The 27,964-nt window shown below is 36.6% G+C and overlaps 5 protein-coding genes and 1 pseudogene across 6 annotated transcripts in view, besides 10 other annotated features; 3 read left to right on the top strand and 3 right to left on the bottom strand.

The window, feature by feature from the left end:
• Window positions 1-606: 606 nt before the first annotated feature.
• TVAGG3_0299350 (uncharacterized protein) lies at window positions 607-963 on the bottom strand (the record flags this gene model as incomplete). The annotated part of the gene is made up of 1 exon (XM_051229470.1): window positions 607-963. One exon carries the CDS (start codon window positions 961-963, stop codon window positions 607-609), a length of 357 nt encoding a protein of 118 aa, XP_051099200.1.
• Window positions 964-1,678: 715 nt separating this feature from the next.
• Window positions 1,679-1,705: a terminal%2Cinverted (terminal inverted repeat of Mariner transposon ID:TVAGG3_0299320).
• Window positions 1,679-4,058: a mobile genetic element.
• On the top strand, window positions 1,777-3,977 carry TVAGG3_0299330 (annotated as a pseudogene). The gene has a single exon. A coding segment is annotated over exon 1 (2,201 nt).
• Window positions 2,434-3,450: a mobile genetic element.
• Window positions 4,031-4,058: a terminal%2Cinverted (terminal inverted repeat of Mariner transposon ID:TVAGG3_0299320).
• A 1,280-nt stretch (window positions 4,059-5,338) lies between these two features.
• On the bottom strand, window positions 5,339-5,626 carry TVAGG3_0299310 (uncharacterized protein; the record flags this gene model as incomplete). Its single annotated transcript, XM_051229469.1, has 1 exon — window positions 5,339-5,626. The coding sequence occupies one exon, from the start codon at window positions 5,624-5,626 to the stop codon at window positions 5,339-5,341; it is 288 nt and encodes a 95-aa protein (XP_051099199.1).
• A 9,942-nt stretch (window positions 5,627-15,568) lies between these two features.
• Window positions 15,569-15,844, top strand: TVAGG3_0299300 (uncharacterized protein; the record flags this gene model as incomplete). The annotated part of the gene is made up of 1 exon (XM_051229468.1): window positions 15,569-15,844. One exon carries the CDS (start codon window positions 15,569-15,571, stop codon window positions 15,842-15,844), a length of 276 nt encoding a protein of 91 aa, XP_051099198.1.
• An 830-nt stretch (window positions 15,845-16,674) lies between these two features.
• Window positions 16,675-21,484: a mobile genetic element.
• Window positions 21,485-22,869: 1,385 nt separating this feature from the next.
• On the top strand, window positions 22,870-23,204 carry TVAGG3_0299280 (glycoprotein 38 family; the record flags this gene model as incomplete). Its single annotated transcript, XM_051229467.1, has 1 exon — window positions 22,872-23,204. A coding segment is annotated over one exon (333 nt), but the record flags the coding sequence as incomplete, so codon positions are not given.
• Window positions 23,205-23,370: 166 nt separating this feature from the next.
• Window positions 23,371-23,398: a terminal%2Cinverted (terminal inverted repeat of Mariner transposon ID:TVAGG3_0299270).
• Window positions 23,371-23,956: a mobile genetic element.
• Window positions 23,957-24,933: a mobile genetic element.
• Window positions 24,932-25,653: a mobile genetic element.
• Window positions 25,626-25,653: a terminal%2Cinverted (terminal inverted repeat of Mariner transposon ID:TVAGG3_0299250).
• Window positions 25,654-26,256: 603 nt separating this feature from the next.
• Window positions 26,257-27,964, bottom strand: part of TVAGG3_0299240 (WD repeat-containing protein 11 family) — a gene marked incomplete at both ends in the record, with an annotated part of 1,827 nt that continues 119 nt past the window's right edge. Inside the window, one exon of the mRNA XM_051229466.1 lies at window positions 26,257-27,964. This exon is cut by the window's right edge and continues 119 nt beyond it. Coding sequence (XP_051099196.1) covers window positions 26,257-27,964 — 1,708 coding nt within the window.

Below are 27,964 nucleotides of genomic sequence, written 5' to 3'. Positions count from 1 at the left end.
ACGAAGCCGATGAAAATTCGTTATTCGACAAACAGCAAAGACCTGGGCAGATCTGTAAAAAGAATCACCATCACCTGCCCTCATTAAAACCGCTAAAAAACCCGCCCCAGCAAACGTTAGACTTATCGGGTCGAGCAATTTTAACGGAATCCTACTACACGGAACATGGTCAGAAGCACATTCAAACCTAGCTGAAGAAGCTATGAACCATGGATTTCGCAACTGATTCCATTATTTGGAAGTGTGTTTCACGTAGTTTGAGGAGGTCCCGCGAGTTGCAAGCCAGACATTCATGCTTGGAGGGAAAGAAGAAGTCTTGTTCCGCTCGCGCGTTGAGGATTCAATCTTTCCTGCGTGTTCTCGCTCCATGCAGATACTCCGATTTCTGCCCATTTTTCAACTTGTTGTTCAAGTTCAAATGGGTGACTAGAAGAGGAGCATGTCGAAGTTTTCCAGAGTTCCCTCCAACAAAAGCGAGTTCACAATAGTGGCAACATTTGGTTCGGCGTTGCTTCTCGCGTTACGAAGATAAAATTTGGCGGCAGCACAAACGTGACAGACATTTTGATAACAACCAGCTGTTGCACTTTTTGCACAGCACAGAATTTATAGAAGGCTGTATATTGATGCATTTAGTTCTGGCGCTAAATCTTTCTGCCGCAAGATATCTTCAGGACAACGGAAAGATGGGAAGATTCTGTCGAAGTCTGCAAATTGGAAGACGTTTTTCCGAATGAGCTCGAAGAGTTTTGTTGAGAAGAGTCGCGCACTCACCCACTTCTTGGATACTCGGAAATGCAATGAACGCTTTGTTGGCTGTTCAATATCAATAGAGATTTTCCAATCCTGCTTTGGCCAATTTTGATGCAGATAAAATAACAAAGGCTCTCCAGCGTACTTCAGTTTGATGATGTTCTTTGGATAGGGCTTGATGTAATTTAAGCCGTAGCGACGAAGACACATTCGAGATACGCAAAACACAGTTTGCAGGATTTGGACATACTTTGAGACAGGATAAATTGGTCAAATATGACAAAATAATTAAGAAATAATTTATTTTGTATATTTAATTTTCTTATTTTATAAAAAAAGTCGAAAAAAATGAAATTGTTTATATCCATTTTCAATGATCTTTCAAAGGGCCAGTTGTCAGATAGAAAAAAAATTACGCATTTAACAAAGTTAAAGGGGAAGAAGCATCCTGAAATTACGAAAGCATTTTAAATAAAAAATAAAAAAAAATAAAGTGGGAAAGTCCTGGAAAATTGAATATGCTATGCTATTCGTAATTTCAAAAACTCAGCTATTCTAATGGAGCAATCACTTGTTACGTAACTATTATAATATCGAATCAAAAGTTTGCCTATGTTGTAATTTGATTTACACAGACATGATTTAATTAAAAAAACTAAAGGGTTTAAAATATAAAATAAAATATTTATCAAAGAAAAAAAGTTAAACTAAAAAAAATATATGCAAAATAAATATTATATTAAATATAAAGAGGTAGCAGTTGACGCAGCTGGATCTGTGATAGAAACGTAATTTTTAACCGTTGGAGTCTGCAGAAATACTTTGAAGGAGCTGGCAATTTGAAATTGTTTTCACTTTAGGAGAGAATATAATTCTTCCTCTTAAAATATAACAAAAGATAGTAATACAATACAGTGTATAATAATAGGGTGTCCAAAGGTGGCGTTTTAGCACAGCGCATCTATATGAGACATTAAAAGGAGATATATGCTATTATAAATATATAATAAAAAATATGAATATATGTAATATGATGAGTATGTTGTATTTGCGGGCCATGCGGGATAGTAAAATGAATTTTGAGAGCAAGAAGGCGGTTTCGCCGGGAATTTTTGGAGGGATTTTTTTCATTTTTTTAATGAATCATAAGAAACACATCCTCGCTCATGCCAAAAATTGCAAAACTGTAAAAAAATCTACGAGACCATTGGTAAAAATGCTTCGGTATGGATGCTCCTAGCTATTCCAGACTGTAAACGTATCATGTTGATGTATCACTTCATGAACAAAAAGGCGCCCATCATAAAATTGACAAAAAATCGCCGGATCAAAGAAAAAATCAAAAGCAATTCTTCAAAGCGCTAGATGAAGACGCCAAGAGCATCACTTAGAAGGATAGAGGAAGATGACAAAGATACCATCGTACACACAAGTCCAGTTATTATCTGCACAAATTATTTTGAACTACAACTAGAGTATACCACGTTGGGTTCCGCAGCAAACCTTAATTTCAGTATCAAAAAAAAAATCATAGAGTCGCAAATCTTCGAAAAAGCTCCTCTCTATATTGGGTGCGTATCAAAATCCAAGAAGTTTCGCGCTTTTTTAGTAACAGGGGACGAGTCTTGGTTCAAATATGTCAACAGAAGCCAAAATCAATATGGATCCGCGAAGGATGAAATGTTGTAAACGAAAACGCTACAAACGGTCTTGACAGTAAAGATGACACTTTACATGGCAAAAAATAGAGCCTGTACTTTTGAGACTAACTTGAGATTGAAAACTGAATCTTATGAGGGCGGTGATCTTGAATCACTACCTCATAAGTTGTCAGTTTCATATAAAATTTGTTAGCAATTTTGTTATTCTTGCAATCATTTCTTATAAGATTTTACAATCTTTTAGGCGGGGAATGTTTGTTATCATTGTAATTATATTATAAATATCTACACGATAAGCGAACATTCCCTCGCTAAAATTGGCTGAGCAAACTTTGAGGAAATGTCGAACAATTTCCTCAAGTTTCTCAGATTTTATATAGATCACCTAGAGTCCCCTAGCAACTGATTCTGGTTCAGTACCTAGGAGGCCTCTAGTTCTTTAACGAACTATGATAAAATGTTTTTAAATTTTTGGATATTGCTACCTGTGAGCAACTGACCTTCAAGTCAGTACTCACAGGTAGCAATTAACTTGAAAGATCGGGAGATAACTTTGTTCCGAATGTTAAACTATTCGTACAAAGTTCTCACCATTTGTAGTGGAGATTGGAATGGCTTTGAGGTATATTGTATTAATATATACCCCAAAGGCCTTCCAATCTCCATTGAAAGGTCCAAACTGTGTGGGTTAATAGTTTGGCAATTACCAGTTTGTGACACTTTCTAGAAGGAATGGAGGGTAAAAGAAGATATACATTCATATGTACTATCTCTTACGCCTCGCAATTCCATTCTTAATAAATGGGAGAAAAATTTGTCGCAATGTTAAACTATTCGCGACAAAGTTTCTCATTTTAAGAAGGGAATTGGAGGCTATGAGATACTGATGAAATGTCAGTAACTCATGGCTATCATTGGCTTCTAAAACTCATAAAAGTGGACATTAACATGCATATAAAATTTGACATGTAAATGTCCCACTTTTTTGCGAGCGGGGAATTTGGACTCCGTCAAATCCCCTTTTTCGTTTACGAGAAAAATCCGCAAACATTCCCGAGAAAAAATTGACACACCAATGAATGATGTGCGTTTTGGGGCGTAAGATGAACATCAAACGCAATGTATTTTCAATAAACCTAATACGATGAATGCTCAGTATCTAATTGACATGTTGCTTACTCAAATTATCAATTTCTGATGAAGTTTGAGAATCCAAACAACAAAACAAAGTTTGCCAATCATTTTGAATAATTCAAGAGTTCACAAAAGTCATAAGGTAATGAATACTTAAGTGGAAAACAATGTCAAAGTTGTTCCAAACGCCATTTATTCACCCTGAATATTGCAACCCTCTGACTATTTATTTATTCGGCAGCGCCGACTAAAAAAGAGAAGGCTGAAGGACAGCGAAAATTCGCGAGTCCAGATGATCTTGAAAATTTTGTAAGAGAGCAATTTGAAGCAATTTTCTCATGGATGATTTAAAGCGTGTCCTTTCCCAAGCCTGGCATCGATCCGCTGCGAACGCCGTGATTGAAATCCAATCCCCGTGATTATATTTAAATATAACTTTATATATATGTAACGTTGTTATTTCTATTCGCCAGTATCTCAGGTTTGTGCTAAACACCCTTGGACACCCTATACTTTAAAAACCAATCGTGACAAAATTCAAAAAACGAAGAGTTCTTCTCATCCAAATTTTTTCAAATCAAAAAAATGAGATTAAAAAGTACGTTGGAAATTTCATTTTTAGCATTTTAGGAATTTTCTCACTTTTCTTCAATTGACATCCTTAATTAAATTAAATATACACATTAACACGCGGAGCTCGGAATCATCTGGATATCAAGATGATGATTTATCTTTAGATGGTTTCACTGGCAGAGAAACGAAGTAGATGAAATCGAGAATAATAAGGATAACAGCAAGCAGAACGCCAATAACCAATGACCACAGCCTTCTGCGCCACCGCAGTAAGTCCACTATTATTCAGAGTGTTGGATGTTGGTTGGAAATCATCAGGGCTTGGTGCAACGTATTGTTGTTTCTGAAGTGAAACCCTCTGTTTCAATGAATATTGGGATTGAGCTTGATTTTTGGATCCAGGCTAACAGCGCCGACCCGCCCTAATTTGAAGTTTAACTTTGCCCATCATTCTTTGATATTTGCATACTTTTGGAGGCTGGAATGTTGAGTAGATATGTTTGCCTACGTCGGCAATGTATTTCTTAATTGCAGATGGGTTTCTAACTTCAGTTACATTGCTCGTCTGGGAGATCTAGATCCGATTTCTGATGCATGCCATAGAATCTATATTGGAAGTTTCCTGTCTTTGCCTCAAAGTGTTGTAATGTAATTTTAATCTGGAATATATTCACGTCGGCTGAATGGTCCTGTATGATTTTTAGCAACAACAGTTGGCCGCAGATACAATATGGAGACTTTCCAATGAGAATATGTAGCATTGGCGGTACTAAATCGGATGTATGATTGGGGCGAACTTAACACAACAAGTAACTGTTGTCTATATGATCCTCTGGAGCGTTAACTTTGAAAGTCCATTCTGTCTTGTTTCGTGCTTGCTACGGCTGTTGCAGTTGCTAACATTCTTGTGATGTTTTGACGCCTAGTGGACAAGAGGCGCTGGAAAAGCTTCGCTTTCTTGTTGCACAAGAGATAATAATGTCTTTTGTAATATTTAAGCTTTTTCGACGTAATGATTTTCTGTCGTATTTGAATGCGCTGAAATTACTTCGCTTGGCCATCGTTTGTAAAAGAACTCTATCGGATAACTGGTGTGGAGAGTGTGGTCAGAATATGTACATTGCGGTACCGTAATGATTATGATAGCGGGCGAACTCAACAACAACAGATACTTGTACTTATATATGATCCTCTGGAGCGTTACTTTTGAACAGTCATTACTGTCTTATTCGTGCTTGTCTACGGCAGTTGCAGTGCTGAACATTTTTGTGATGTTTTGACGTTAGTGAAGGAGGCGCTGGAATGCTTCGCTTTCTGTTGGCAAGAGATAAATTATGTCTTCTGTAATATTTAAGACCCATGTTTCGCAAGTATGATTTTGCTGTGTATGGATTGCCACTGAAAATTACTTCGTTGCGGCATGCGTTGTAAGCTCTATCGATAACTGGTGATGAGAGTGTGTCAGAATATGTAAACATTGACCGGTACCTAAGTTGAGCATTCATATAATTGCGGCGAACACAACAACCAACAAGTAACTATTGTCTTATATATGCATCCTCTGGAGCGAGTAACTTAATGACACAAGATCGCATTCTTTCTTTGTTCCAAGCATTCTAGGCGGCTGTTGCTATTAGAGAACTTTTTGTGATAATTGCCGACGCTAGTTGGAAGAGTCGACTTGGAAGCTTGCGGGCTTTCTGTTACCAAGGAGAAATATGTCCTTTGTAATATTTAAGCCTGTTTCGAGTAATGAGTTTATGGACTTGTGTATTTGGATTGCCTGAATTACTTCGTTGGCCATCGGTTTGTATTTGAACACTCTCGATAATGGTGTGGGATGTGAGAAAGAATATGTTAAACTTACGGATACTAAGTTGGATTTATGATTGGACGGGCGACTCAGACAACAAACAAGTTAATTTGTTATTATGAATCCTCTGGGAGCGTTAATTATGCAAAGTCCATTCCTACTTGTTCCGTATTTTATACCAGTGAAGATAGGAAAGAAGTTTGGAGAATGGTGTATAGAACTTTATACCTTCGAACTGAAAAATCTTCTAACTTTGACAATAAGATATCCAAGCATCTAACATTCTCTTCCAACTTGTACAACTTTTATTTTTCTAAGTTTTCTGTCTACATTCTTGTTCAGACACTATTGTTGCTCTGTTTGTTAAAGACAACATCCATTCTTTCATGACATAACATTCTGGGGCAGAGTCAACATAAATGACTAACGTTTCAAAATTCTCGACTGCTTTGTTATTAGTCTCGAAATGGACACATATTTCTGATGCTTGGAAGTCATAAAAATCTGAAAACATCTATTCTGTACATTTTTTAATAAAATAAAAAAAAATATTTTTTATTCTTGAAGCTTGTTGTTCCATTTGTTCCGCATTTTGTTCGGCATTTGTTGTTTGAGTATTGTTGTTGAAGTTGTTCTTGTAATACAATACGTTTCACCAGTTGCATCTTCCAATTCGAAAACTTTCTGCCGTCATTGACAAATACATAGGACATAAAAGTTTTACAGGAACAAAGTTTGCGTCAACTAAGTTCAACGTTCTATGTTTGCTAAAGTTTTGAGTTACAAAGCTGAAAAACTCCTGCATTCGAATGAACAATAGGCAACAGCAGAGAAAGTTGTTTATACGCATAAGTATCTTTTGGTCATAATAGTTTCTGTCGACATTCGAATAACACTTTGAACCTAAGTTTGAAACAATATATACAAATTGGTGTGTTAAAGTCAATGGAACAGACATTCCTTTATGACACTTTCCTGTTATAGGAAACTGTTGTAGTAAAAACCAGATATAAGTTTGTATTATAACTCATATATTTATAGTAAACTCAGTCGGACCATCCAAAAATAATGAAATGCTCTAGTTGCAGCACATGTTACATCCGTCCTTAAAGTATTAAATAAGTCAAACAAAACCTGTGGTGGTATATCTGAGTAAGTATCTTCAAAGGAGTATTTTTTACCATTCACACAATAAAGTCTTCTGGTGTCAAAAGAGCAAAACAGGGCTTTAGTCGTCATTGTGTTTAAGGTTAGTTTACAATATCGTCCTGACGGACTTGTAAGTTTGTTGTTATAGAATTATATGACTCAGGGTTCTTAGTCGTAATAGTAAAATTATGTCTTTCTGCATTTACTTAGCAAATAAATTTTAATGAAATGTCTGTGGTCGTCAAATATTCTATAACGTCTGGGAACTATCATTTTTAAGTTCAACGTTATCCCTCTTTCATAAGTATATCTTGTCAATGACATTATATGAAACACCACAGCAACTAATGTCGGGTTCTATTTCTTTGATGTTTATATCGTCTGCCTCTGTCAAAGTTTCAATAGTTCTTTCAAAACTTCATTGAGGTGCAATGACATATGAGTTCACTTTTTACAGGGTTGTGTTCGACCAAGTTTAACATTATACTTAAAGCTGACAAATCTTTCCTGAGTTTAATTTTGCTTTCAGTTGTTGAAGTCGTTTGATTCTGAGTACACAGAACTTAAGTCTCTGCTAAACTTCAGGGATATTGTTCCTTTTAGGTTTTTCTTTAGAACTAATTGTTACCATCTCGTCTTCGTATGGTTTCCCCACTTCAACTCTCGCGTCTTTGACATTTGACAACAACACTTTGAACTGTTTGTTTGAGTTGGTGAATTTAACTTCACATCTGCCACCGCATTAAACTTTGAAAACACTTAGCTATCTATTTTTCGAAATGACATTTACTTAGAATAAAAGAGATGACGTATTCAGATATTCTCTTGCAATTGAGCAAAACAAAGTTCACACACAAACATATACAAATACATTGACAGATATAGTTCTTTACAAAACAATGGAAAATGTTATAGAATAGCAGTCTTGCTGAACCTAAAATTTTCAATAAAGCAAAGAAAAGTTGGTATAACTGAAATGGTGAAAGTTCTTGAAGCAGACAAAAAATATAACTTCAAAATTACAGATATTTCTAAAGGAAAGTTTATAATAACAATATTATGTCAAAACTGGCGTACTGTCAATATTTGACGGAGAGAAGTCAGTTCAAGAACAATTATGACCTGCTGCAAAATCTGCTCGATGGAAGCTGTCGTTATGCAATCTGAGGAGCCCAGCAGGTTCATCGAACGAATTTTCAAAAGAGCATCTTCGTGAAAGTGCTATTGGTTTTGTATAACTTCTTTGTTTTCATATCATCTGGACCGTCTCTGTCACCAGTATATTGTATTTGAACTGTACAACAGTTGAAATACCACCCATAAAGTCTTCTGAGTCAGCAAATGGAATGCCAAGCCAAAAGTTTGAACGGTCTCATTTGTATATTGAGTTTTTTGACCTCCTGTATGGTCCATACTTTCACATATGGCATAAATAGAACTTTGCATTTCAGGGTGAGGTTGTTTGTGAAGTTGTTGTTAAAGTTCATAGCATCTAATGTCAAGTTGTATGACCTTCATATCCTCCAACTGTAGAATATCTTCTCTATGGATAATATTTGCATTAGTTTATATGTATTTAATATCCAGGTGTAGAACAAGAATAGTTATTAAGTTCGTCTGAAAAGAACAATACATATGTATCCAATGCATAGTTTCATTGCAGTGTTAAGGCAATATTGTTCTTGCAGCCTGGTCAGCAACTTATTGGTTTCTAACGCTTCACCTCCAAAGCTTTGACAGATAGTTTGTGTGTATAGGATACATTAAGTGAACTGCTAAATATTAGTTTGGCAGGCTAAAGCATTAAATGATTTGTCAACATAAGACTGCAAGTCTGCTTTTATTCTCTTGCATTAAATTTCGCTATGTGAACTTAACTGGGTCCCAAGCAGTTCCCAGCAGCATTGAATATAATAGTTTACTTCAGTGTTGAAGTGATGAAACCAAAAGTCTAAGTCAACTTTGTCTTTGCAAATTCGCGAATGACGTTTAATTTGTTCCCTTTACGCGAAAGTGATGGGTTTGTGTGGTGCAATGACTAAGTTTATTTTGCTTGGAGTAAGTTCGATAGAATTTTCCTGCCCAGTTTGGCAAGTATCTAAAAACCTGAAGATGAGGAAAGATGACAAAGGAACTCTAAGTTTCAGTTTACTTTAGTGGCAGCAGTTCATCTGAACCAGAAAGGTAACATAACTCCTGGAACGTTAGGGTCAAGTTCTTATTTTCTCAATAGTTGCATAGGCTGTTTGTTCTCTAGCTTGTGGTTGTAGTAGTTTCTAAAGCGAACCATCATAGTGCCCATGTTACTGTTTGAACTAAGTCAGAGTTAGAATATATCTTATATCCCATGAAAACTTCTGGAGCATATTGGTATCCGACATAGAAAATTCCATTGCAACCTTTCTTTGTCAGACAACTTGCAGAAGGTTTTATTTCAATGTTCTTGCCACGTATAAGAAGAGTTGTCAATAGAAATATATATGAAACTGTCGCAAGCAATATCTACTGTTGTTGAAGAACCTTCTCCAAACTCACCTACGTTTCCATAAAGACAGCAGTTTATATCGTAAGTTCCAGGAACTATTTCTGACCTTCTAATGGCATTGTCGCATTCGTTATACATTCGGAAACATTTCCTTCATGGCATCCAAAACTGTTGGCGTTATATTCTGAGCGGCGTACATTTCATATGGTAAAATATAGAATAGTTGGATTTAATGTCATAATAGACCCCTCGGACCAAGCTTTACTTTCTTCCTGACTGAGTTTTAACTCTTCTTTTCCTTCATTGCCACTACTTTCACTAGAATAGTTACTTCTTCACTACTTTCACTTTGTTCTACTTCTTTTCTTTGGTGTCGCTTTTGGTAACTTGCCCTCTGCTTCAAGTTGTTGCATCTTTGCCTCATGTTCACCTAGTATGTTGTAAATTTCCCATGTCCTTTTGCCTTTGGGCTCTGGTCGCCCATCTCAGGTAACCTATATCCTAGAAAGATTTTGTCATAGTTTGTATTTGAGTCTTCGCGTATTGTTTGCATGACTCTTTCCTGAGTTTCCGGTTCAAGCTCTTCAAAAGAGCTTGTCCATATGGAATAAGCTCGTTCCAAATATATGTTTTTTGTAGCCATTCTGGTTTTCTTTCCATGTTACCAAATATCTTTTGTGAATGGGAAAGCTTTACCCAATGTTTCAGTCTTGCGTCATTTATTTCTGTAGTTGGTTTTATTTTGTCAAGGAACATGTTTTTCAATACTAACATTTCATTTGGTACTGTCCATTTGAGTTTTCTTAATATTCATCCCTTCTCAGGTTCATTGTCTGCAAAGTAAGTTTTATGACATTTTGTAAACTTTCGTTTGCAAGGTCATGCTACAATAGGTTCTCTCCTTCTCTCTCCCTAACTCTTTCTAAACTCTTCACCAATATACCATCTCTATGGTTCTGTGTAGTTCTTGAGATAAATGTTTAGACGTCAGGTGTTATATTTTCCATCAGCCATGTTCATTTTCATACTGGTTCAAAATATCTGCATCTTTCATATCTTTCAATGGCATTAAAGCCGCGCTGAAATACCAGCTAATCTCGAGTTCATTCACATTCACTTCCATTGCGTCTACAACTTCTTGGAATTGTGGTTGTAAGTTTATGAACCACCTATCCGGATTAGCTTTATGACCCCATCTCATTGTAGTTCCATAGTCTGCAGAAACAAAAGTAGTTTGTTCCATATGGTTTAGGTTCTGATATGAACTGTTAAATGAATTTACAATGTTTCATTCTATATGTTTTGTTGAAATTTAACCTTTTTATTTTCACCGAGTTCAGCCAAAAGATTGAACGTTATATGTCGTAAGTAAAAAGGATTGTGTATTTGCGTAACTTTCTTTCTCAGTACTTCCATTCTATGCTGAATATTTTCATCTGATGTTGGAGTCTTGTATGTCGGCGAACATTTTTCGATATTCTTCTATATGTCAGCCGAATTTTTCTTAGACTCTTGGAAAGATTCCATATTCTCCGCATATCTCTGTTGAGGGTCAAGATTTTTCGGCTGTTCCAAATCTTCATCTATTCTGTGAAGTTAGTTTCCAAAGGAGGACTTGTTCGTTTCCTTCAGGCTCTTCTAGCTGTTGTTGCTGAACTATTTCTTCCATGTCTGGTTGTATCTGAACTTCTTCCTGTGAGTTTCTGTACCTCATCTGCTGGCATTTCATATATTCCGAGACCGTTTTAACAAAGTTCCCTATCTAAGTCATCCGCGACTCATAAACCCTTTCTTCTTTCGTTCCGTCTCTATTTTTTACGCGTTCATGAAGAGAGTTGAATTTCATTTAGCTCTGACACCAAATATCTCGGAGTAAATTCAGTCATGTCATTTGGATGATATGCTATTAAATCATATCCTTAGCGAGCTTGTATTTTCCAGGTTGAAATTATATCCCATTTGGTGCTGAACCATAAAGCTAAATAGGTTCGGGTCGTATTTCCTTCTTGAACTTTCTAATAGCTTCTTTATATCTGTCACTAAAGTCAAGAGTATTCTGGGTAACCATATATGCTTCTTAAGCATTTTTAAGAATCTTGGTTTCCTTGTTCTCTACTTCTTTTATGTCCTTGCTCTGTTGTGGTTTGGTGCTGTTGTGATGTTGTTGTGCAGGTTTTGAACTGTTGGTTGCGAGTTGGTTGTGAGTGTTGGTTGTTGCTATGGTTTTGTGAACTTGTTGGTTGCTGTGCTGCGTGTTGGGGGGTTTGTTTGTGCTGGTTTGTTGTTTCTGTTGCTGTGGTTGTGCTGGGTTTTGAACTGTTGGTTGTGTTGTGTTGGTTTTGGTGCATGCCTTGTCTGTGTCCATGTGACGATGTAAATGTTTTAGGTAGTCCGTGCAGGTGCTTTCTGGAGGGTTTGTGTGTATATAAGTTCCACTAGCTAGTATATAAGTTCCACTCAGCTGGTATATAAGTTCCACCAGCTGGCACATATGTCCATCTGCAGCATAAATGTCCTACCTGACTTTCTCGTTTAAGAAAGCATTTATTAGGTCTTTTTGGTCTGTGTATGACTCTTGTTTCTTGACTTCCACAACGATTGCTCTAACGGCGTCAGGCCTTTGAAACTGCCTGTCTCGTTGCTGCATCTGTTATTTTCGTCAATATTTGTGCTACTTCTTTTAACTCTTTGTCGAAAACCTCAGACTTTCATTCTTTTTCAGATGAGAAGTCGTTCACTATGTTCACCTTACTATGAAGAGCTTCGAAGGCGTTCTTAAAGTCAGCATTACTAAAGCTTCATTTGAACTGTCTCATCCGCTTGTATTTTTGTCCTATGACCCTATAAGTTGGGCTGCTTTAGCGTTGGCTTGGGCTCTAACCAGTCATTATAGCTTTATATTCTGCGCTTTTCATTGCCTTTTGCATGGCTGCGTCGTTATTTTTACTTTCTTGTGCTAAGTTTCATACTGTACCGGTTTGGTTTTGCAACTGTAAAATGTTTTCTGCCTTTACATTTGCTTCAACTTTTTTTATACTCATCGCTATCCATATATGTCTTCAGGCTTTTTGTTTTATTTCTTCATCTTTCAGTACTTTATATTGGAGTAGTATGGTTTTCAAATTATAAACATCTTGTTCCATTTTTTGCTACTTCTGCTGTTTTTCTGACACTTTTTTCGCATATTCTCTGTACTTGTATTTCTTTCAGTTGTTCTTCTTTCTTCTTTTTCTCTACGTTTAACTCATTGAGTTTCTTTGTGTGTCTGTCATATTCTAGTTTCTTTTCGTTTTCACTTATTGTTTCTGTATGTCTATGTTTGACTTTTTGACATCTGTTATTTGATTTTTGAGTGAACTCAAATTCATTTGACTTTGAGGGTTATAAGCTGTTCTCGTCTGCAGCTCCACCATAGCTGCCATTTTCGCTAAAAGTGCCGCCTTAAACCTCCACTCTGTGCACCAATAACTCGTTTAAAAGCATAGGTTGCTTGACATTTGTTGCAACATAGTGGGGGTCATTCACATTTTGTTGTTGCAACTGTTGTTGTGGTGTTCAGTTTTACTATTGGATGTTCTCAATGCTCTCTTCCTCTTACGTATATTCTTAGTAAGCTTATACGGTGCATTTTAAGTGAAGTTAAAAAGCGTTTTATACTAACATCCGCTGGGGCTAGAGGGCACGGTCAACTTGCGCTCGGAAGCCCCTCTCTTCACGTTTCTTTTTTCAGTATGATGTGATTTTGATTCTGTACATACTAAATATTAATATATTTAAAACATTGTATATATAGAAATTTTTGTATCGCATATTCATATTTATAAAATGCAGCGAATCCTTTTAATAAAGCTAAGATACATTTGCTTCACTTTGTCCACCTAGTAAAGTGTTCAACAACAGGGGAGCATGGACTGGGAAGCATGTGGGCTACTGTGCATTAGCGCGTAAAGGCAGCAATTATTCTCTAATAAAAATACTAAAAAATGATATTTCCCTTTCTATGATCCATTGAAAAATTCTAAATTCTAACATAACTTGCCTTAAATTCCACTATGAGCTAAGGCTACCTTTCTTGCCAATTTCCAGACGACTATGGCTTCCATACGGCCAAAATCGATAACTCATAAATTTGTTTTGGTCTGCGCAAAAGGCCTAAAACCGATTTTACGGCCATTGAAAGCTCCGAATACATACTGAGCTTCAGACTACTTGACGACGTGATTCGCGAGTGTAAGACCTGATCACAATCAGCCATAACTAAAACTCTTCCGCAATCGTCTGAAATTGCAAGATAAGGTAGGCTCATAATGAAATTTAAGGCAAGTTATGTTAGAATTTAGAATTTCAAAAGTGGATCTAAAGAAGAAAATAATCATTTTTAAGCTAGTTTTATAGAGATAAATTGTGCCTTTACCCGGCTAATGCAAGTAGCGCGCCACATGCTTCGACCAGTCCATTCGCTCCCTGTGTTGTGAACACTTACTACGTAGTGGACAAAGTGAAGCAAATCGTATCTTAGCTTATTAAAAGGATTCGCTTGCATTTTTTTTATAAATTGATATCGTCAAAAATTTTAATTCTACAATGTTTTAAATATATTAATATTTAGTTGTACAGAATCAAATCACATCTACTTGAAAAAAAAAAGGTAGTGGGGCTTCCAGGCGCGTTGCGCCCTCTAGCCCGAAGATGTTTAGTATAAAACCGCTTTTTAACTTCACTTAAAATGCCACGTAAGCTACGTAAGAATATACGTAAGAGGAAGGGAGCATTGAAACATCCAATAGTAAAACTGACACCACAACAACAGTTGCAACAACAAATGCTGAATGACCCCACTATGTTGCAACAAATGTCAAGCAACCCTATGCTTTTAAACCGAGTTATTGGTGCACAGAGTGAGGTTTAAGAGCGGCACTTTTAGCGAAAATGGCAGGCTATGGTGAGCTGCAGACGGAACAGCTTATAACCCTCAAAGTCAAATGAATTTGAGTTCACTCAAAAATCAAATAACAGATGTCAAAAAGTCAAACATAGACATACAGAAACAAATAAGTGAAAACGAAAAGAAACTAGAATATGACAGACACACAAAGAAACTCAATGAGTTAAACGTAGAGAAAAAAGAAAGAAGAACAACTGAAAGAACTAAGTACAGAGGAATATGCGAAAAAAGTGTCAGAAAAAGCAGCAGAAGTAGCAAAAATGGAACAAGATGTTATAAATTTGAAAAACCATACTACTCAATATAAAGTACTGAAAGATGAAGAAATAAAACAAAAAGCCCTGAAGACATATATGGATAGCGATGAGTATAAAAAAGAAGTTGAAGCAAATGTAAAGGCAGAAAAACTTTTACAGTTGCAAAACCAAACCGTACAGTATGAAAACTTAGCACAAGAAAGTAAAAATAACGACGCAGCCATGCAAAAGGCAATGAAAAGCGCAGAATATATAAAAGCTAATAATGACTGGTTAGACGCCCAAGCCAACGCTAAAGCAGCCCAACTTATAGGGTCAATAAGGACAAAAATACAAGCGGATGAAGACAGTTCAAATGAAGCTTTAACGAATGCTGACTTTAAGAACGCCTTCGAAGCTCTTCATAGTAAGGTGAAACTAGTGAACGACTTCTCATCTGGAAAGAAACTGAAGTCTGAAGGTTTCGACAAAGAGTTAAAAGAAGTAGCACAAAATATGACGAAAATAACAGATGCAGCAACGAGACAGGCAGTTCAAAGTGCCCATGACGCCGTTAGAACAGCTGTTGTGGAAAGTCAAGAAAAAGAGTTACAACAGACCAAAAGAGACCTAGTAAATGCTTTCTTAAGAACGAAAGTCAGGTAGGACATTATGCTGCAGATGGAACATATGTGCCAGCTGGTGGAACTTATATACCAGCTGGTGGAACTTATATACTAGCTAGTGGAACTTATATACCACCAAACCCTCCAAGAGAAGCACCTGCACCAGGACTACCTAAAACATTTACATCGTCACATGGACACAGACACAGGCATGCACCAAAACCAACACAACAACCAACAGTTCAAAATCCAGCACCACAACAACAACAACAACCAGCACAACAACCACCTCCACAACCAGCACAGCAACCAACAGTTCAAAACCCTGCACAACAACCACCTCCACAACCAGCACAGCAACCAACAGTTCAAAACCCTGCACAACAACCACCTCCACAACCAGCACAACAACCACAAACAGAGCAAGGACATAAAAGAAGTAGAGAACAAGGAAACCAAGATTTCTTAAAAATGCTTAAGGAAGAATATGGTTACCCAGATACTCTTGACTTTAGTGACAGATATAAAGAAGCTATTAGAAAGTTCAAGGAAGGAAATACAGACCCGAACCTATTTAGCTTTATGGTTCAGCACCAAATGGGATATAATTTCAAACCTGGAAAATACAAGCTCGCTAAGGGATATGATTTAATAGCATATCATCCAAATGACATGAACGAATTTACTCCGAGATATTTGGTGTCAGAGCTAAATGACAATTCAACTCTCTTCATGAAACGCGTAAAAAATAGAGACGGAACGAAAGAAGAAAGGTTTATGAGTCCGGATGACTTAGATAGGGAACTTTTTAAAAACGGTCTCGGAATATATGAAATGCCAGCAGATGAGGTACAAGAAACTCAACAGGAAGAAGTTCAGATACAACCAGACATGGAAGAAATAGTTCAGCAACAACAGCTAGAAGAGCCTGAAGGAAACGAACAAGTCCCTCCTTTGGAAACTAACCTCACAGAACTAGATGAAGATTTGGAACAGCCGAAAAATCTTGACCCTCAACAAGAGTATGAGGTGAATATGGAATCTTTCCAAGAGTCTAAAAAAAATTCGGCTGACATAGTAGAAGAATATCGAAAAATGTTTGCCGACATACAAAAGACTCCAACATCAGATGAAAATATTCAGCATAGAATGGAAGTACTGAAAGATAATGTACGCAAATACAACAATCCTTTTTACTTACGACCATATAACGTTCAATCTTTGGCTGAACTCGGTGAAAATAAAAGGTTAAATTTCAACAAAACATATAGAAATGAAACATTGTTTAAAGTTCATTCAGAACCTAACCAATATGGAAACAAACCTACTTTTGTTTCTGCAGACTATGGAACTACAATGAGATGGGGTCATAAAGCTAATCCGGATAGGTGGTTCATAAACTTACAACCACAATTCCAAGAAGTTGTAGACGCAATGGAAGTGAATGGTGAACCAGATATAGCTGGTATTTTCAGCGCGGCTTTAATGCCATTGAAAGATATGAAAGATGCAGATATTTTGAACCAGTATGAATGAACATGGCTGATGGAAATATAACACCTGACGTTCTAAAACATTTATCTCAAAGAACTACACAGAACCATAGAGATGGTATATTTGGTGAAGAGTTTAGAAAGACAGTTAGGGAGAGAAGAGGAAGAGAACCTATTGTACATGACCTTGCAAACGAAAGTTTACAAAATGTCATAAAAACTTACTTTGCAGACAATGAACCGAGAAGGGATGAATATTTAAGAAAACTCAAATGGACAGTACCAAATGAAATGTTAGTATTGAAAAACATGTTCCTTGACAAAATAAAACCAACTACAGAAATAAATGACGAAAGACTGAAACATTGGGTAAAAGCTTTCCCATTCACAAAAGATATTATTGGTAACATGGAAAGAAAACCAGAATGGCTACAAAAACATATATTTGGAAACGAGCTTATTCCATATGGACAAGCTCTGTTTGAAGAGCTTGAACCGGAAACTCAGGAAAGAGTCATGCAAACAATACGCGAAGACTCAAATACAAACTATGACAAAATCTTTCTAGATATAGGTTACCTGAGATGGGCGACCAGAGCCCAAAGGCAAAAAGGACATGGGAAATTTACAACATACTAGGTGAACATGAGGCAAAGATGCAACAACTTGAAGCAGAGGGCAAGTTACCAAAAGCGACACCAAAGAAGAAGAGAAGAGTAGAACAAAGTGAAAGTAGTGAAGAAGTAACTTCATCTAGTGAAAGTAGTGGCAATGAAGGAAAAAGAAGAGTTAAAAACTCAGTCAGGAAGAAAGTAAAGCTTGGTCCGAGTGGGTTCTATTATGACATATAAATCCAACTATTCTATATTTTTACCCATATGAAATGTACGCCGCTCAGAATATAACGCCAACAGTTTTGGATGCCATGAATGGAAATGTTTCGAATGGTATAACGAATGCGACAATGCCATTAGAAGGTCAGAAATAGTTCCTGGAACTTACGAATATACAACTGCTGTTTCTTATGGAAACGTAGGTGAGTTTGGAGAAGGTTCTTCAACAACAGTAGATATTGCTTGCGACAGGTTTCATATTATTTCTATTGACAACTCTTTCTTATACGTGGAACAAGACATTGAAATAAAACCTTCTGCCAAGTTGTCTGAAAAGAAAGGTTGCAATGGAATTTTCTATGTCGGATACCAATATGCTCCAGAAGTTTTCATGGGATATAAGATATATTCTAACTCTGACTTAGTTCAAACAGTAACATGGGCAAACTATGAATGGTTCGCTTTAAGAAACTCAGTACAACCACAAGCTAGAGAACAAACAGACCAGTATGCAACTATTGAGAAAATAAGAAGACTTGACCCTAACGTTCCAGGAGTTTATGTTAACCTTTCTGGTTCAGATGGAACTGCTGCCACTAAAGTAAAACTGAAACTTAGAGTTCCTTTGTCATCTTTCCTCATCTTCAGGTTTTTAAGATACTTGCCAAACTGGCAGGAAAAATTTCTATCGAACTTACTCCAAGCAAAAATAACTTAGTCATTGCACCAACACAAGACCCATTCACTCTTACAGACGTAAAGGGAACAAATAAAACGTCATTCGCCGAATTTTGCAAAGACAAAGTTGACTTAGACTTTGGTTTCTCAAACCTCAACACTGAAGTAAACTATTATTTCAATGCTGCTGGAGATGCTTGGGACCCAGTTAAGTTCACATGCGAAAAATTTGAATGCAAGAGAATAGAAAGCAGACTTGCAGTCTATATGTTGGACCCAGATATTTCAAATGCTTTAGCTGCCAAATATATTGCAGTTCCACTTATGTTCCCTATACACCAAATATCTGTCAAAGACTTTGCAGGTGAAGTTGGAAACCAAAGTGCTGACCCAGGTGCAAGAACAGATATTGCCTTAACAACTGCAATGAAACATGCAGATACTATGTTTGTTCTTTTCAGACGAACTATAAATGACTATTCTTGTTTCTACAACCCTGGTATTAAATATCATATAAACATAGATGGCAAATATTATCCAAGAGAAGAATATTCTACAGTTGAGGATATGAGGTCATACAACTTGACATTAGATGCTATGAACTTTAACAACAACTTCACAACAACCATTAACCCTGAAATGCAAAGTTCTATTATGCCATATGTGAAAGTATGGACCCATACAGGAGGTCAAAAAACTCAATATACAAATGGAGACCGTTCAAACTTTTGGCTTGGCATTCCATTTGCTGACTCAGAAGACTTTATGGGTGGTATTTCAACTGTTGGTACAGTTCAAATACAATATACTGGTGACAGAGACGGTCCAGATGAATTGAAAGCAAAGAAGTTTACAAAACCAATAGCACTTTTCACGGAAGATGCTCTTTTGAAAATTCGTTCGATGAAACCTGCTGGGGCTCCTCAGATTGGCATAACGACAGCTTCCATCGAGCAGATTTTGGCAGCAGGTCAGTAAGTTGTTCTTGAACTGACTTCTCTCCGTCAAATATTGACAGTACGCCAGTTTTGACATAATATTGTATTATAAACTTTCCTTTAGAAATATCTGTAAGTTTTGAAGTTATATTTTTGTCTGCTTCAAGAACTTTCACCATTTCAGTTATACCAACTTTCTTTGCTTTATGAAATATTTAGGTTCAGCAAAGACTGCTATTCTATAACATTTTCCATTGTTTGTGTAAAGAACTATTCTGTCAATGTATTTGTATTGTTTGTGTGTGTAAACTTTGTTTTGCTTCAATTCGAAGAGATATCTGAATACGTCCATCTTTTTATTCTAAGTAAAATGTCATTTCCGAAAAATAGAAGTGTAAGTGTTTCAAAAGGTTTAATGGCGGTGGCAGATGTGAAGTTAAATTCACCAACTCAAACAAACAGTCAAAGTGTTGTTGTCAATGTCAAAGACAGAGATGTTGAAGTGGGGAAACCATACGAAGACGAAGATGGTATAACAATAGTTCCTGTAAAAGAACAACCAACATATCCTGAAGTTAGCAGAGACTTAAGTTCTGTTGCAGATATTCGAAACGACTACCAACAACTGAAAGACAAACTTAAAACTCAGGAGAAGATTTGTCAAGCTTTAAGTATAATGTTAAACTTGGTCGAACACAACCCTGTAAAAGTGAACTCATATGTCATTGCACCTCATGAAGTTTTGAAAGAACTATTGAAACTTTTGACAGAGGCAGACGATATAAACATCAAAGAAATAGAACCCGACATTAGTTGCTGTGGTGTTTCATATAATGTCATTGACAAGATATACGTTATGAAAGGAGGTGAAACGTTGAACTTAAAATATAGTTTCCCAGACGTTATAAAAATATTTGACGACCACAACATTTCATTAAAATTTATTTGCTAAGTAAATGGCAGAAGACATAATGGTTTATACTATTACGACTAAAAACCCTGAGTCATATAATTCTATAACAACAAACTTACAAAGTCCTCAAGGACGATATTGTAAACTAACCTTAAACACAATGACGACTAAAGCCTGTTTTGCTCTTTTGACACCAGAAGACTTTATTGTTGTGAATGGTAAAAAATACTCCTTTGAAGATACTTACTCAGATATACCACCAACAGGTTTTGTTGACTTATTTAATACTTTAAGGACGGGTGTAACATGTGCTGCAACTAGAGCAGGTTTCATTATGTTTGGATGTCCGACTGAGTTTACTATAAACGATATGAGTTATAATACAAAACTTATATCTGGTTTTTACTACCAACAGTTTCCTATAACAGGAAAAGGTGTCATACAAGGAATGTCTGTTCCATTGACTTTAAGCACACCAATCTTATATATTGTTTCAAACTTAGGTTCAAAGTGTTATTCGAATGTCGACAGAAACTATTATGACCAAAAGATACTTATGCGTATAAACAATACTTTCTCTGCTGGTTTGCCTATTGTTCATTCGAATGCAGAGTTTTCAGCTTTAGTAAACTCAAACACTTTAGCAAACATAAACTTAACCTTAGTTGACGCAAACTTTGTTCCTGTAAAACTTTTATGTCCTATGTATTTGTCAATGACGGCAGAAAGTTTCGAATTGGAAGATGCAACTGGTGAAAGTATTGTATTACAAGAACAACTTCAACAACAAATAGCTCAAGAACAACAAATGCAACAAATGGAACAAATGGAACAACAAGCTCAAGAATAAAAAAATTTTTTTTTATTTTTATAAAAAAATGTACAGAATAGATGTTTCAGATTTTTATGACTTCCAAGCATTCAGAAATATGTGTCCATTTCGAGACTATAACAAAGCAGTCGAGAATTTGAAACGTTTAGTCATTTATGTTGACTCTGCCCCAGAATGTTATGTCATGAAAGAATGGGATGTTGTCTTTAACAAACCAAGAGCAACAATAGTGTCTGAACAAGAATGTAGACAGAAACTTAAGAAAATAAAAGTTGTACAAGTTGGAAGGAAGATGTTAGATGCTTGGGATATCTTATTGTCAAAGTTAGAAGATTTTTCAGTTCGAGGTATAAAGTTCTATACACCATCTCCAAACTTCTATTCTATCTTCACTGGATATAAATACGAACAAGTAGAATGGACTTTCAAAGTTAACGCTCCAGAGGATCATAATAAGACAAAGTTACTTGTTGTTGTTGAGTTCGCCGCCAATCATAAATCCAACTTAGGTACCGGTAATGTTACATATTCTTCCACAGTCCCACACCAGTTATCGAGAGTGTTCAATACAACGATGGCAACGAAGTAATTTCAGGCAATCCATACACAGCCAAAATCATACTCGAAACAGGCTTAAAATTACAAAGACATATTATCTCTTTGCAACAGAAAGCGAAGCTTCCAACGCCTCTGCCACTAGCGTCAAATCACAAAATGTTCACTGCAACAGCCGTAGCAAGCGAACAAGAAAGAATGGACTTTCAAAGTTAACGCTCCAGAGGATCATAATAAGACAAAGTTACTTGTTGTTGTTGAGTTCGCCGCCAATCATAATCCAGTTAGGTACCGGCAATGTTACATATTCTGACACACTCTCCACACCAGTTATCGATAGAGTTCTTTACAACGATGGCAACGAAGTAATTTCAGGCAATTTATACTCAGCCAAAATCATACTCAAACAGGCTTAAATATTACAAAGACATATTATCTCTTTGCAACAGAAAGCAAGCTTCCAGCGCCTCTGTCACTAGCGTCAAAACATCACAAAATGTTAGCACTGCAACAGCCGTAGCAAGCACGAACAAGACAGAATGGACTTTCAAAGTTAACGCTCCAGAGGATCATAATAAGACAAAGTTACTTGTTGTTGTTGAGTTCGCCGCCAATCATACATCCGAGTTAGGTACCGGCAATGTTACATATTCTGACACACTCTCCACACCAGTTATCGATAGAGTTCTACAACGATGGCAACGAAGTAATTTCAGGCAATTTATACACAGCCAAAATCATACTCAAAAGCTTAATATTACAAAGACATATTATCTCTTTGCAACAGAAAGCAACGCTTCCAGCGCCTCTGTCACTAGCGTCAAAACATCACAAAATGTTAGCACTGCAACAGCCGTAGCAAGCACGAACAAGACAGAATGGACTTTCAAAGTTAACGCTCCAGAGGATCATAATAAGACAAAGTTACTTGTTGTTGTTGAGTTCGCCGCCAATCATACATCCGAGTTAGGTACCGGCAATGTTACATATTCTCTTGGAAAGTCTCCATATTTATCTGCGCCAACTGTTGTTGCTGAAAATCATACAGGACCATTCAAGGCCGGTGAATATATTCCAGTTAAAGTTACATTACAACACTTTGAGGCAAAGACAGGAAACTTCCAATATAGATTCTATGCAGATCAGAAATGGATAGATCTCCCAGACGACAATGTAACTGAAGTAGAAACCCCATCTGCAATTAAGAAATTACATGCCGACGAAGGCAAAACATATCTACTCAACATTCCAGCTCCAAAGTATGAAGATATCAAAGAAGATGGGAAAGTTAAACTTCAAATTAGGTTAGCTGGATCCAAAGATCAAGCTCAATCCAATATCATTGAAACAGAGGTTTCACTTCAGAAACAACAATACGTTGCACCAAGCCCTGATGATTCCAAGCCAACTCCAACACCTGAAAATAGTGGACTTACTGGTGGACAGAAGGCTGGTATTGTTATTGGCGTTCTTCTTGCTGTTATCCTTATTATTCTCATCATCTACTTCGTTTTCTGCAGGAAACCATCTAAAGATAAATCATCATCTGATATCCAAGATGATTCCGGCTCCGGTGTTAATGTGTAATTTAATTTAATTAAGGATGTCAATTTGGAAGAAAAGTGAGAAAATTCCTAAAATGCTAAAAATGAATTTTCCAAACGTACTTTTTTATCTCATTTTTTTGATTTTGAAAAAAATTTGGAGAGAAGAACTCTTCGTTTTTGAATTTTGTCACGATGGTTTTAAAGTATAGGGTGTCCAAAGGTGTGTTTAGCACAAACCTGAATACTGCGAATAGAAATAAACAAGTTACATATATATAAAGTTTATTTAAATATAATCACCATTGGATTCAATCACGCGTTCGCAGCGATCGATCCAGGCTTGAAAGACACGCTTTAAATCATCATGAGAAAATTGCTCAAATTGCTCTCTTACAAAATTTTCAAGATCATCTGGACTCGCGAATTCGCGTCCTTCAGCTCTCTTTTTTAGCGTGCCGAATAAATAAAAGTCAGAGGGTGCAATATCAGGTGAATAAATTGGGTTTGGAACAACTTTGACATTGTTTTCCACCAAGTAATTCATTACCTTATGACTTTTGTGAACTCTTGAATTATCAAAATGAATTGCAAACTTTTGTTTTTGTTGTTTGGATTTCTCAAACTCATCAGAATTGATAATTTGAGTAAGAACATTGTCAATTAGATACTGAGCATTCATCGTATTAGGTTTTTGAAGAATATCAATTGCGATGATGTCATTTACGCCCCAAAAAACCGACAACATCATCATTGGTGTGTCAATTTTTTTCTTCGGGAATGTTTGCGGATTTTTCTCGTAAACGAAAAAGGGGATTTGACGGAGTCAAATCCCCGCTCGCAAAAAGTGGACTTTACATGTCAAATTTTATATGCATGTAATGTCCACTTTTATGAGTTTTAGGAAGGAATTGGAAGCCATGAGTTACTGACATTTCATCAGTATCTCATAGCCTCCAATTCCTTCTTAAAATGGGAGAAACTTTGTCCGAATAGTTTAACATTCGGACAAAGTTTCTCCCATTTTAAGAAGGAATTGGAGGGTAAGAGATATACCATATGAATGTATATCTCTTACCCTCCAATTCCTTCTAGAAAGTGTCCAAACTTTGGGTTAATTGCAAACTATTAACCCAAAGTTTGGACACTTTCAAGTGGAGATGGAAGGCTTTGGGGTATATATTAATACAATATACCTCAAAGCCTTCCATCTCCACTACAAATGGGAGAAACTTTGTCCGAATAGTTTAACATTCGGACAAAGTTTCTCCCATCTTTCAATGTAATTGCTACCTGTGAGGTACTGACTTGAAGTCAGTGCTTCACAGGTAGCAATATCCAAAAATTTAAAAACATTTTATCAGTTCGTTAAAGAACTAGAGCCTCCTAGGTACTGAACCAGAATCAGTGCCTAGGGGACTCTAGTGATCTATATAAATCTGAGAAACTTTGAGGAAATTGTTCGACATTTCCTCAAAGTTTCTCAGCAATTTAGCGAGGAATGTTCGTTATCGTGTAGATATTTATAATATATACATGATAACAAACATTCCCCGCTAAAAGATGTAAAATCTTATAAGAAATGATTGCAAAAGAATAACAAATTGCAACAAATTTTATATGAAACTGAACCTTATGAGGTAGTGATTCAAGATCACCGCCTCATAAGATTCAGTTTCAATCTCAAGTATCTCAAAAGTAAGGCTCTATTTTTTGCCATGTAAAGTGTCACTTTACTGTCAAACCGTTTTTATCGTTTTCGTTTACAACATTTTCATCCTTCGGGATCCATATGATTTTGGCTTCTGTTGCATATTGAAACCAAGACTCGTCCCCTGTTACTAAAAAGCGAAACTTCTTGGATTGATACGCACCCAATATAGAGAGGAGCTCTTTCGAAGATTGGACTCTAGATTTTTTTTGAACTGAATTAAGGTTGTGCGGAACCCAACGTGTATACGCTAGTTTGTAGTTCAAATAATTGTGCAGATAATAACTGACTGTTGTACGTGGTATCTTTGTCATCTCCTCTATCCTTCTAAGTGATGCTCTTGGGTCTTCATCTAGCGCTTGAAGAATTGCTTTGATTTTTCTTTGATCCGGCGATTTTTTGTCAATTTTTATGATGGGCGCCTTTTTGTTCATGAAGTGATACATCCTAACATGATACGTTACAGTGGAATAGCTAGGAGCATCCATACCGAAGCATTTTACCAATGTCTCGTAGATTTTTTTACAGTCTTTGCATTTTTTGCAAGAGCGAGGATGTTTTCTTTATGATTCATTAAAAAAATGAAAAAAATCCCGCCAAAATTTCCCGCGAAACCGCCTCTTGTCTCAAAATTCATTTTATATCCCGGCATGGCGCCAAAATACAACATACTCATCATATACATATATTCATATTTTTTATTATATATTTATAATCAGCATATATCTCCTTTAATAGTCTCATATAGAGCGCTGTGCTAAACGCACCTTTGGACACCCTATATATTATACACATGTATTGATATTACTATTTTTGTATATTTTAAGAGAAAATTATATTCTCCTAAAGTGAAAACAATTTTCCAAATTGCAGCTCCTTCAAAGATTTCTGAAGACTCAACGGTTAAAATTACAGTTTCTATCACAGATCCAGCTGGTCAAACTGCTACCTCTTTATATTAATATAATATTTATTTTGATATATTTTTTAGTTTAACTTTTTTTCTTTGATAAATATTTTATTTTATATTTTAAACCCTTTATTTTTTAATTAAATCATGTCTTGTAAATCAAATTACAACATGGCAAACTTTTGATTCGATATATATAGTTTACGTAACAAGTGATAGCTCCATTAGAAAGCTGAGTTTTGAAAATTACAATACATAGCATATCATTTCCAGACTTTCCCACTTTATTTTTTTTTTATTTTTTTTTAAAATGTTTCGTAATTTCAGGATGCTTTTCCCCTTTAACTTTGTTAAATGCGTAATTTTTTTCTATCTGACAACTGGCTTGAAAGATCATTGAAAATGCGATATAAACAATTTCATTTTTTTTCGACTTTTTTTTATAAATAAAGAAAATAAAATATACAAATAAAATTATTTCTTAATTATTTTGTCATATTTGACAATTATATCCTGTCTCAAAGTATCCAAATCCGCAAACTGTGTTGCGTATCTCGAAGTGTCTTCGTCGTACGGCTTAATTACATCAGCCCTATCCAAGAACATCATCAAATGAAACGCGAGAGCTTTGTATTTTATCTGCATCAAAATTGCCAAAGCAGGATGGAAATCTCTTATTGATATGAACAGCAACAAAGCGTTCATTGCATTTCCAGTATCCAAGAAGTGGTGGGCGGCTCTTCTCAACAAACTCTTCGACTCATTCGAAAACTCTTCCAATTTGCAGACTTCGACAGAATCTTCCCATCTTCCGTTGTCCTGAAGATATCTTGCGGCAGAAAGATTAGCGCCAGCTAAATGCATCAATATACAGCCTTCTATAAATCTGTGCTGTGCAAAAAGTGGAACAGCGGTTGTTATCAAAAATTCTGTCACGTTTTGTGGCAAAATTTTATCTTCGTAACCGAGAAGCAACGCCGAACAAATGCTTGCCACTATTGTGAACTCGCTTTTGTTGGAGAGACTCTTGAAAACTTCGACAGCTCCTCTTCTATCACCCATTCTGAACTTGAACAACAAGTTGAAAATGGCAGAAATCGGAGTATCTGCAGGAGAAAACAGAGAAGATTGAATCCTCAACGCGGAAACAACTTCTTCTTTCCCTCCAAACATGGAATGCCGTGCTTGCAACCTCGGACCTCCCAAACTACGTGAAACACACTTCCAAATAATGGAATCAGTTGGAAATCCATGGTCATTAGCTATCTCAGCTATTTGAAGTGCTTCTGACCATGTTCCTGTAGTAGGATTCGTTAATAATTGCTCACCCATAAGCTCTAACCGTTGCTGGGCGGTTTTTAGCGGTTTTAAGAGGGCAGGTGAAGTGATTCTTTTTACAGATCTCCAGTCTCTTGCAATAACGAATTTCACGGCTTCGTCATTGAGCGGGGAGACGAGGACGAGTCCATTTCCTGTTACAGCGAATGAGGAAACAGAAAAAGGACAACTTTCCACTTTTTCAAGTGAAAAACCAAATTTTCCGTCTCTCGCGTGTACGTACAATCCGCTGGATGATCTCTCGAACTCTATCCTGTCTATGTCGATGAAAGGAGAGTATGTTTGCTTCGATGTACCGAAAGCAAAGTCGTAAAACATAATTACGCCGTCTGTGTCAGCAGTTATGATGCAATCGCCTTTCCAAGCAAGACAAGTTGTCCTGGAGTTCTCCCGTGAGTTACGCAGCCTCAGAACAGGCATCTGTGCTATGCCGTTCTTGTATGTGTAGACTTGGATTTCTCCGGTAGATAATAATACGGCGAAATTGGGAGTATCGCCTTGGAAACATGTTGCTGGTATTCTGGATACTTGGACTGCAACAGCGGTGATGGATGTTTGAAGAGTCATCGGCTTTTGTTTGACATCATAAAAAATACCAAGGTCGTATTTGCCGTGGACGAAAACGCCGAGCTCCTCTGAACATATTAGGTCTGTGGCAGGGCCAAGGCGAGTGTGGATTGGAATAACTTGGCGCTTGGGAAGATTTATTGATCCACACTCGGTTTTTGAGTACCACAGAAGGACATCTTTGGTAAGGAACTTGATCTTTTCAATGGATGTGCTGGATGCAAGGTAGTTCTGTGTGTATTTCCCTTCTGAAACGTCTGCGAAAATTATCTTTCCG

Source organism: Trichomonas vaginalis, chromosome V (genome assembly GCF_026262505.1).
Source record: "Trichomonas vaginalis G3 chromosome V, whole genome shotgun sequence".
Lineage (NCBI taxonomy): Eukaryota > Parabasalia > Trichomonadida > Trichomonadidae > Trichomonas > Trichomonas vaginalis.
The sequence above is the reverse complement of the archived record's forward strand: the minus strand, read 5'-3'. Positions and strand labels throughout refer to the sequence as shown.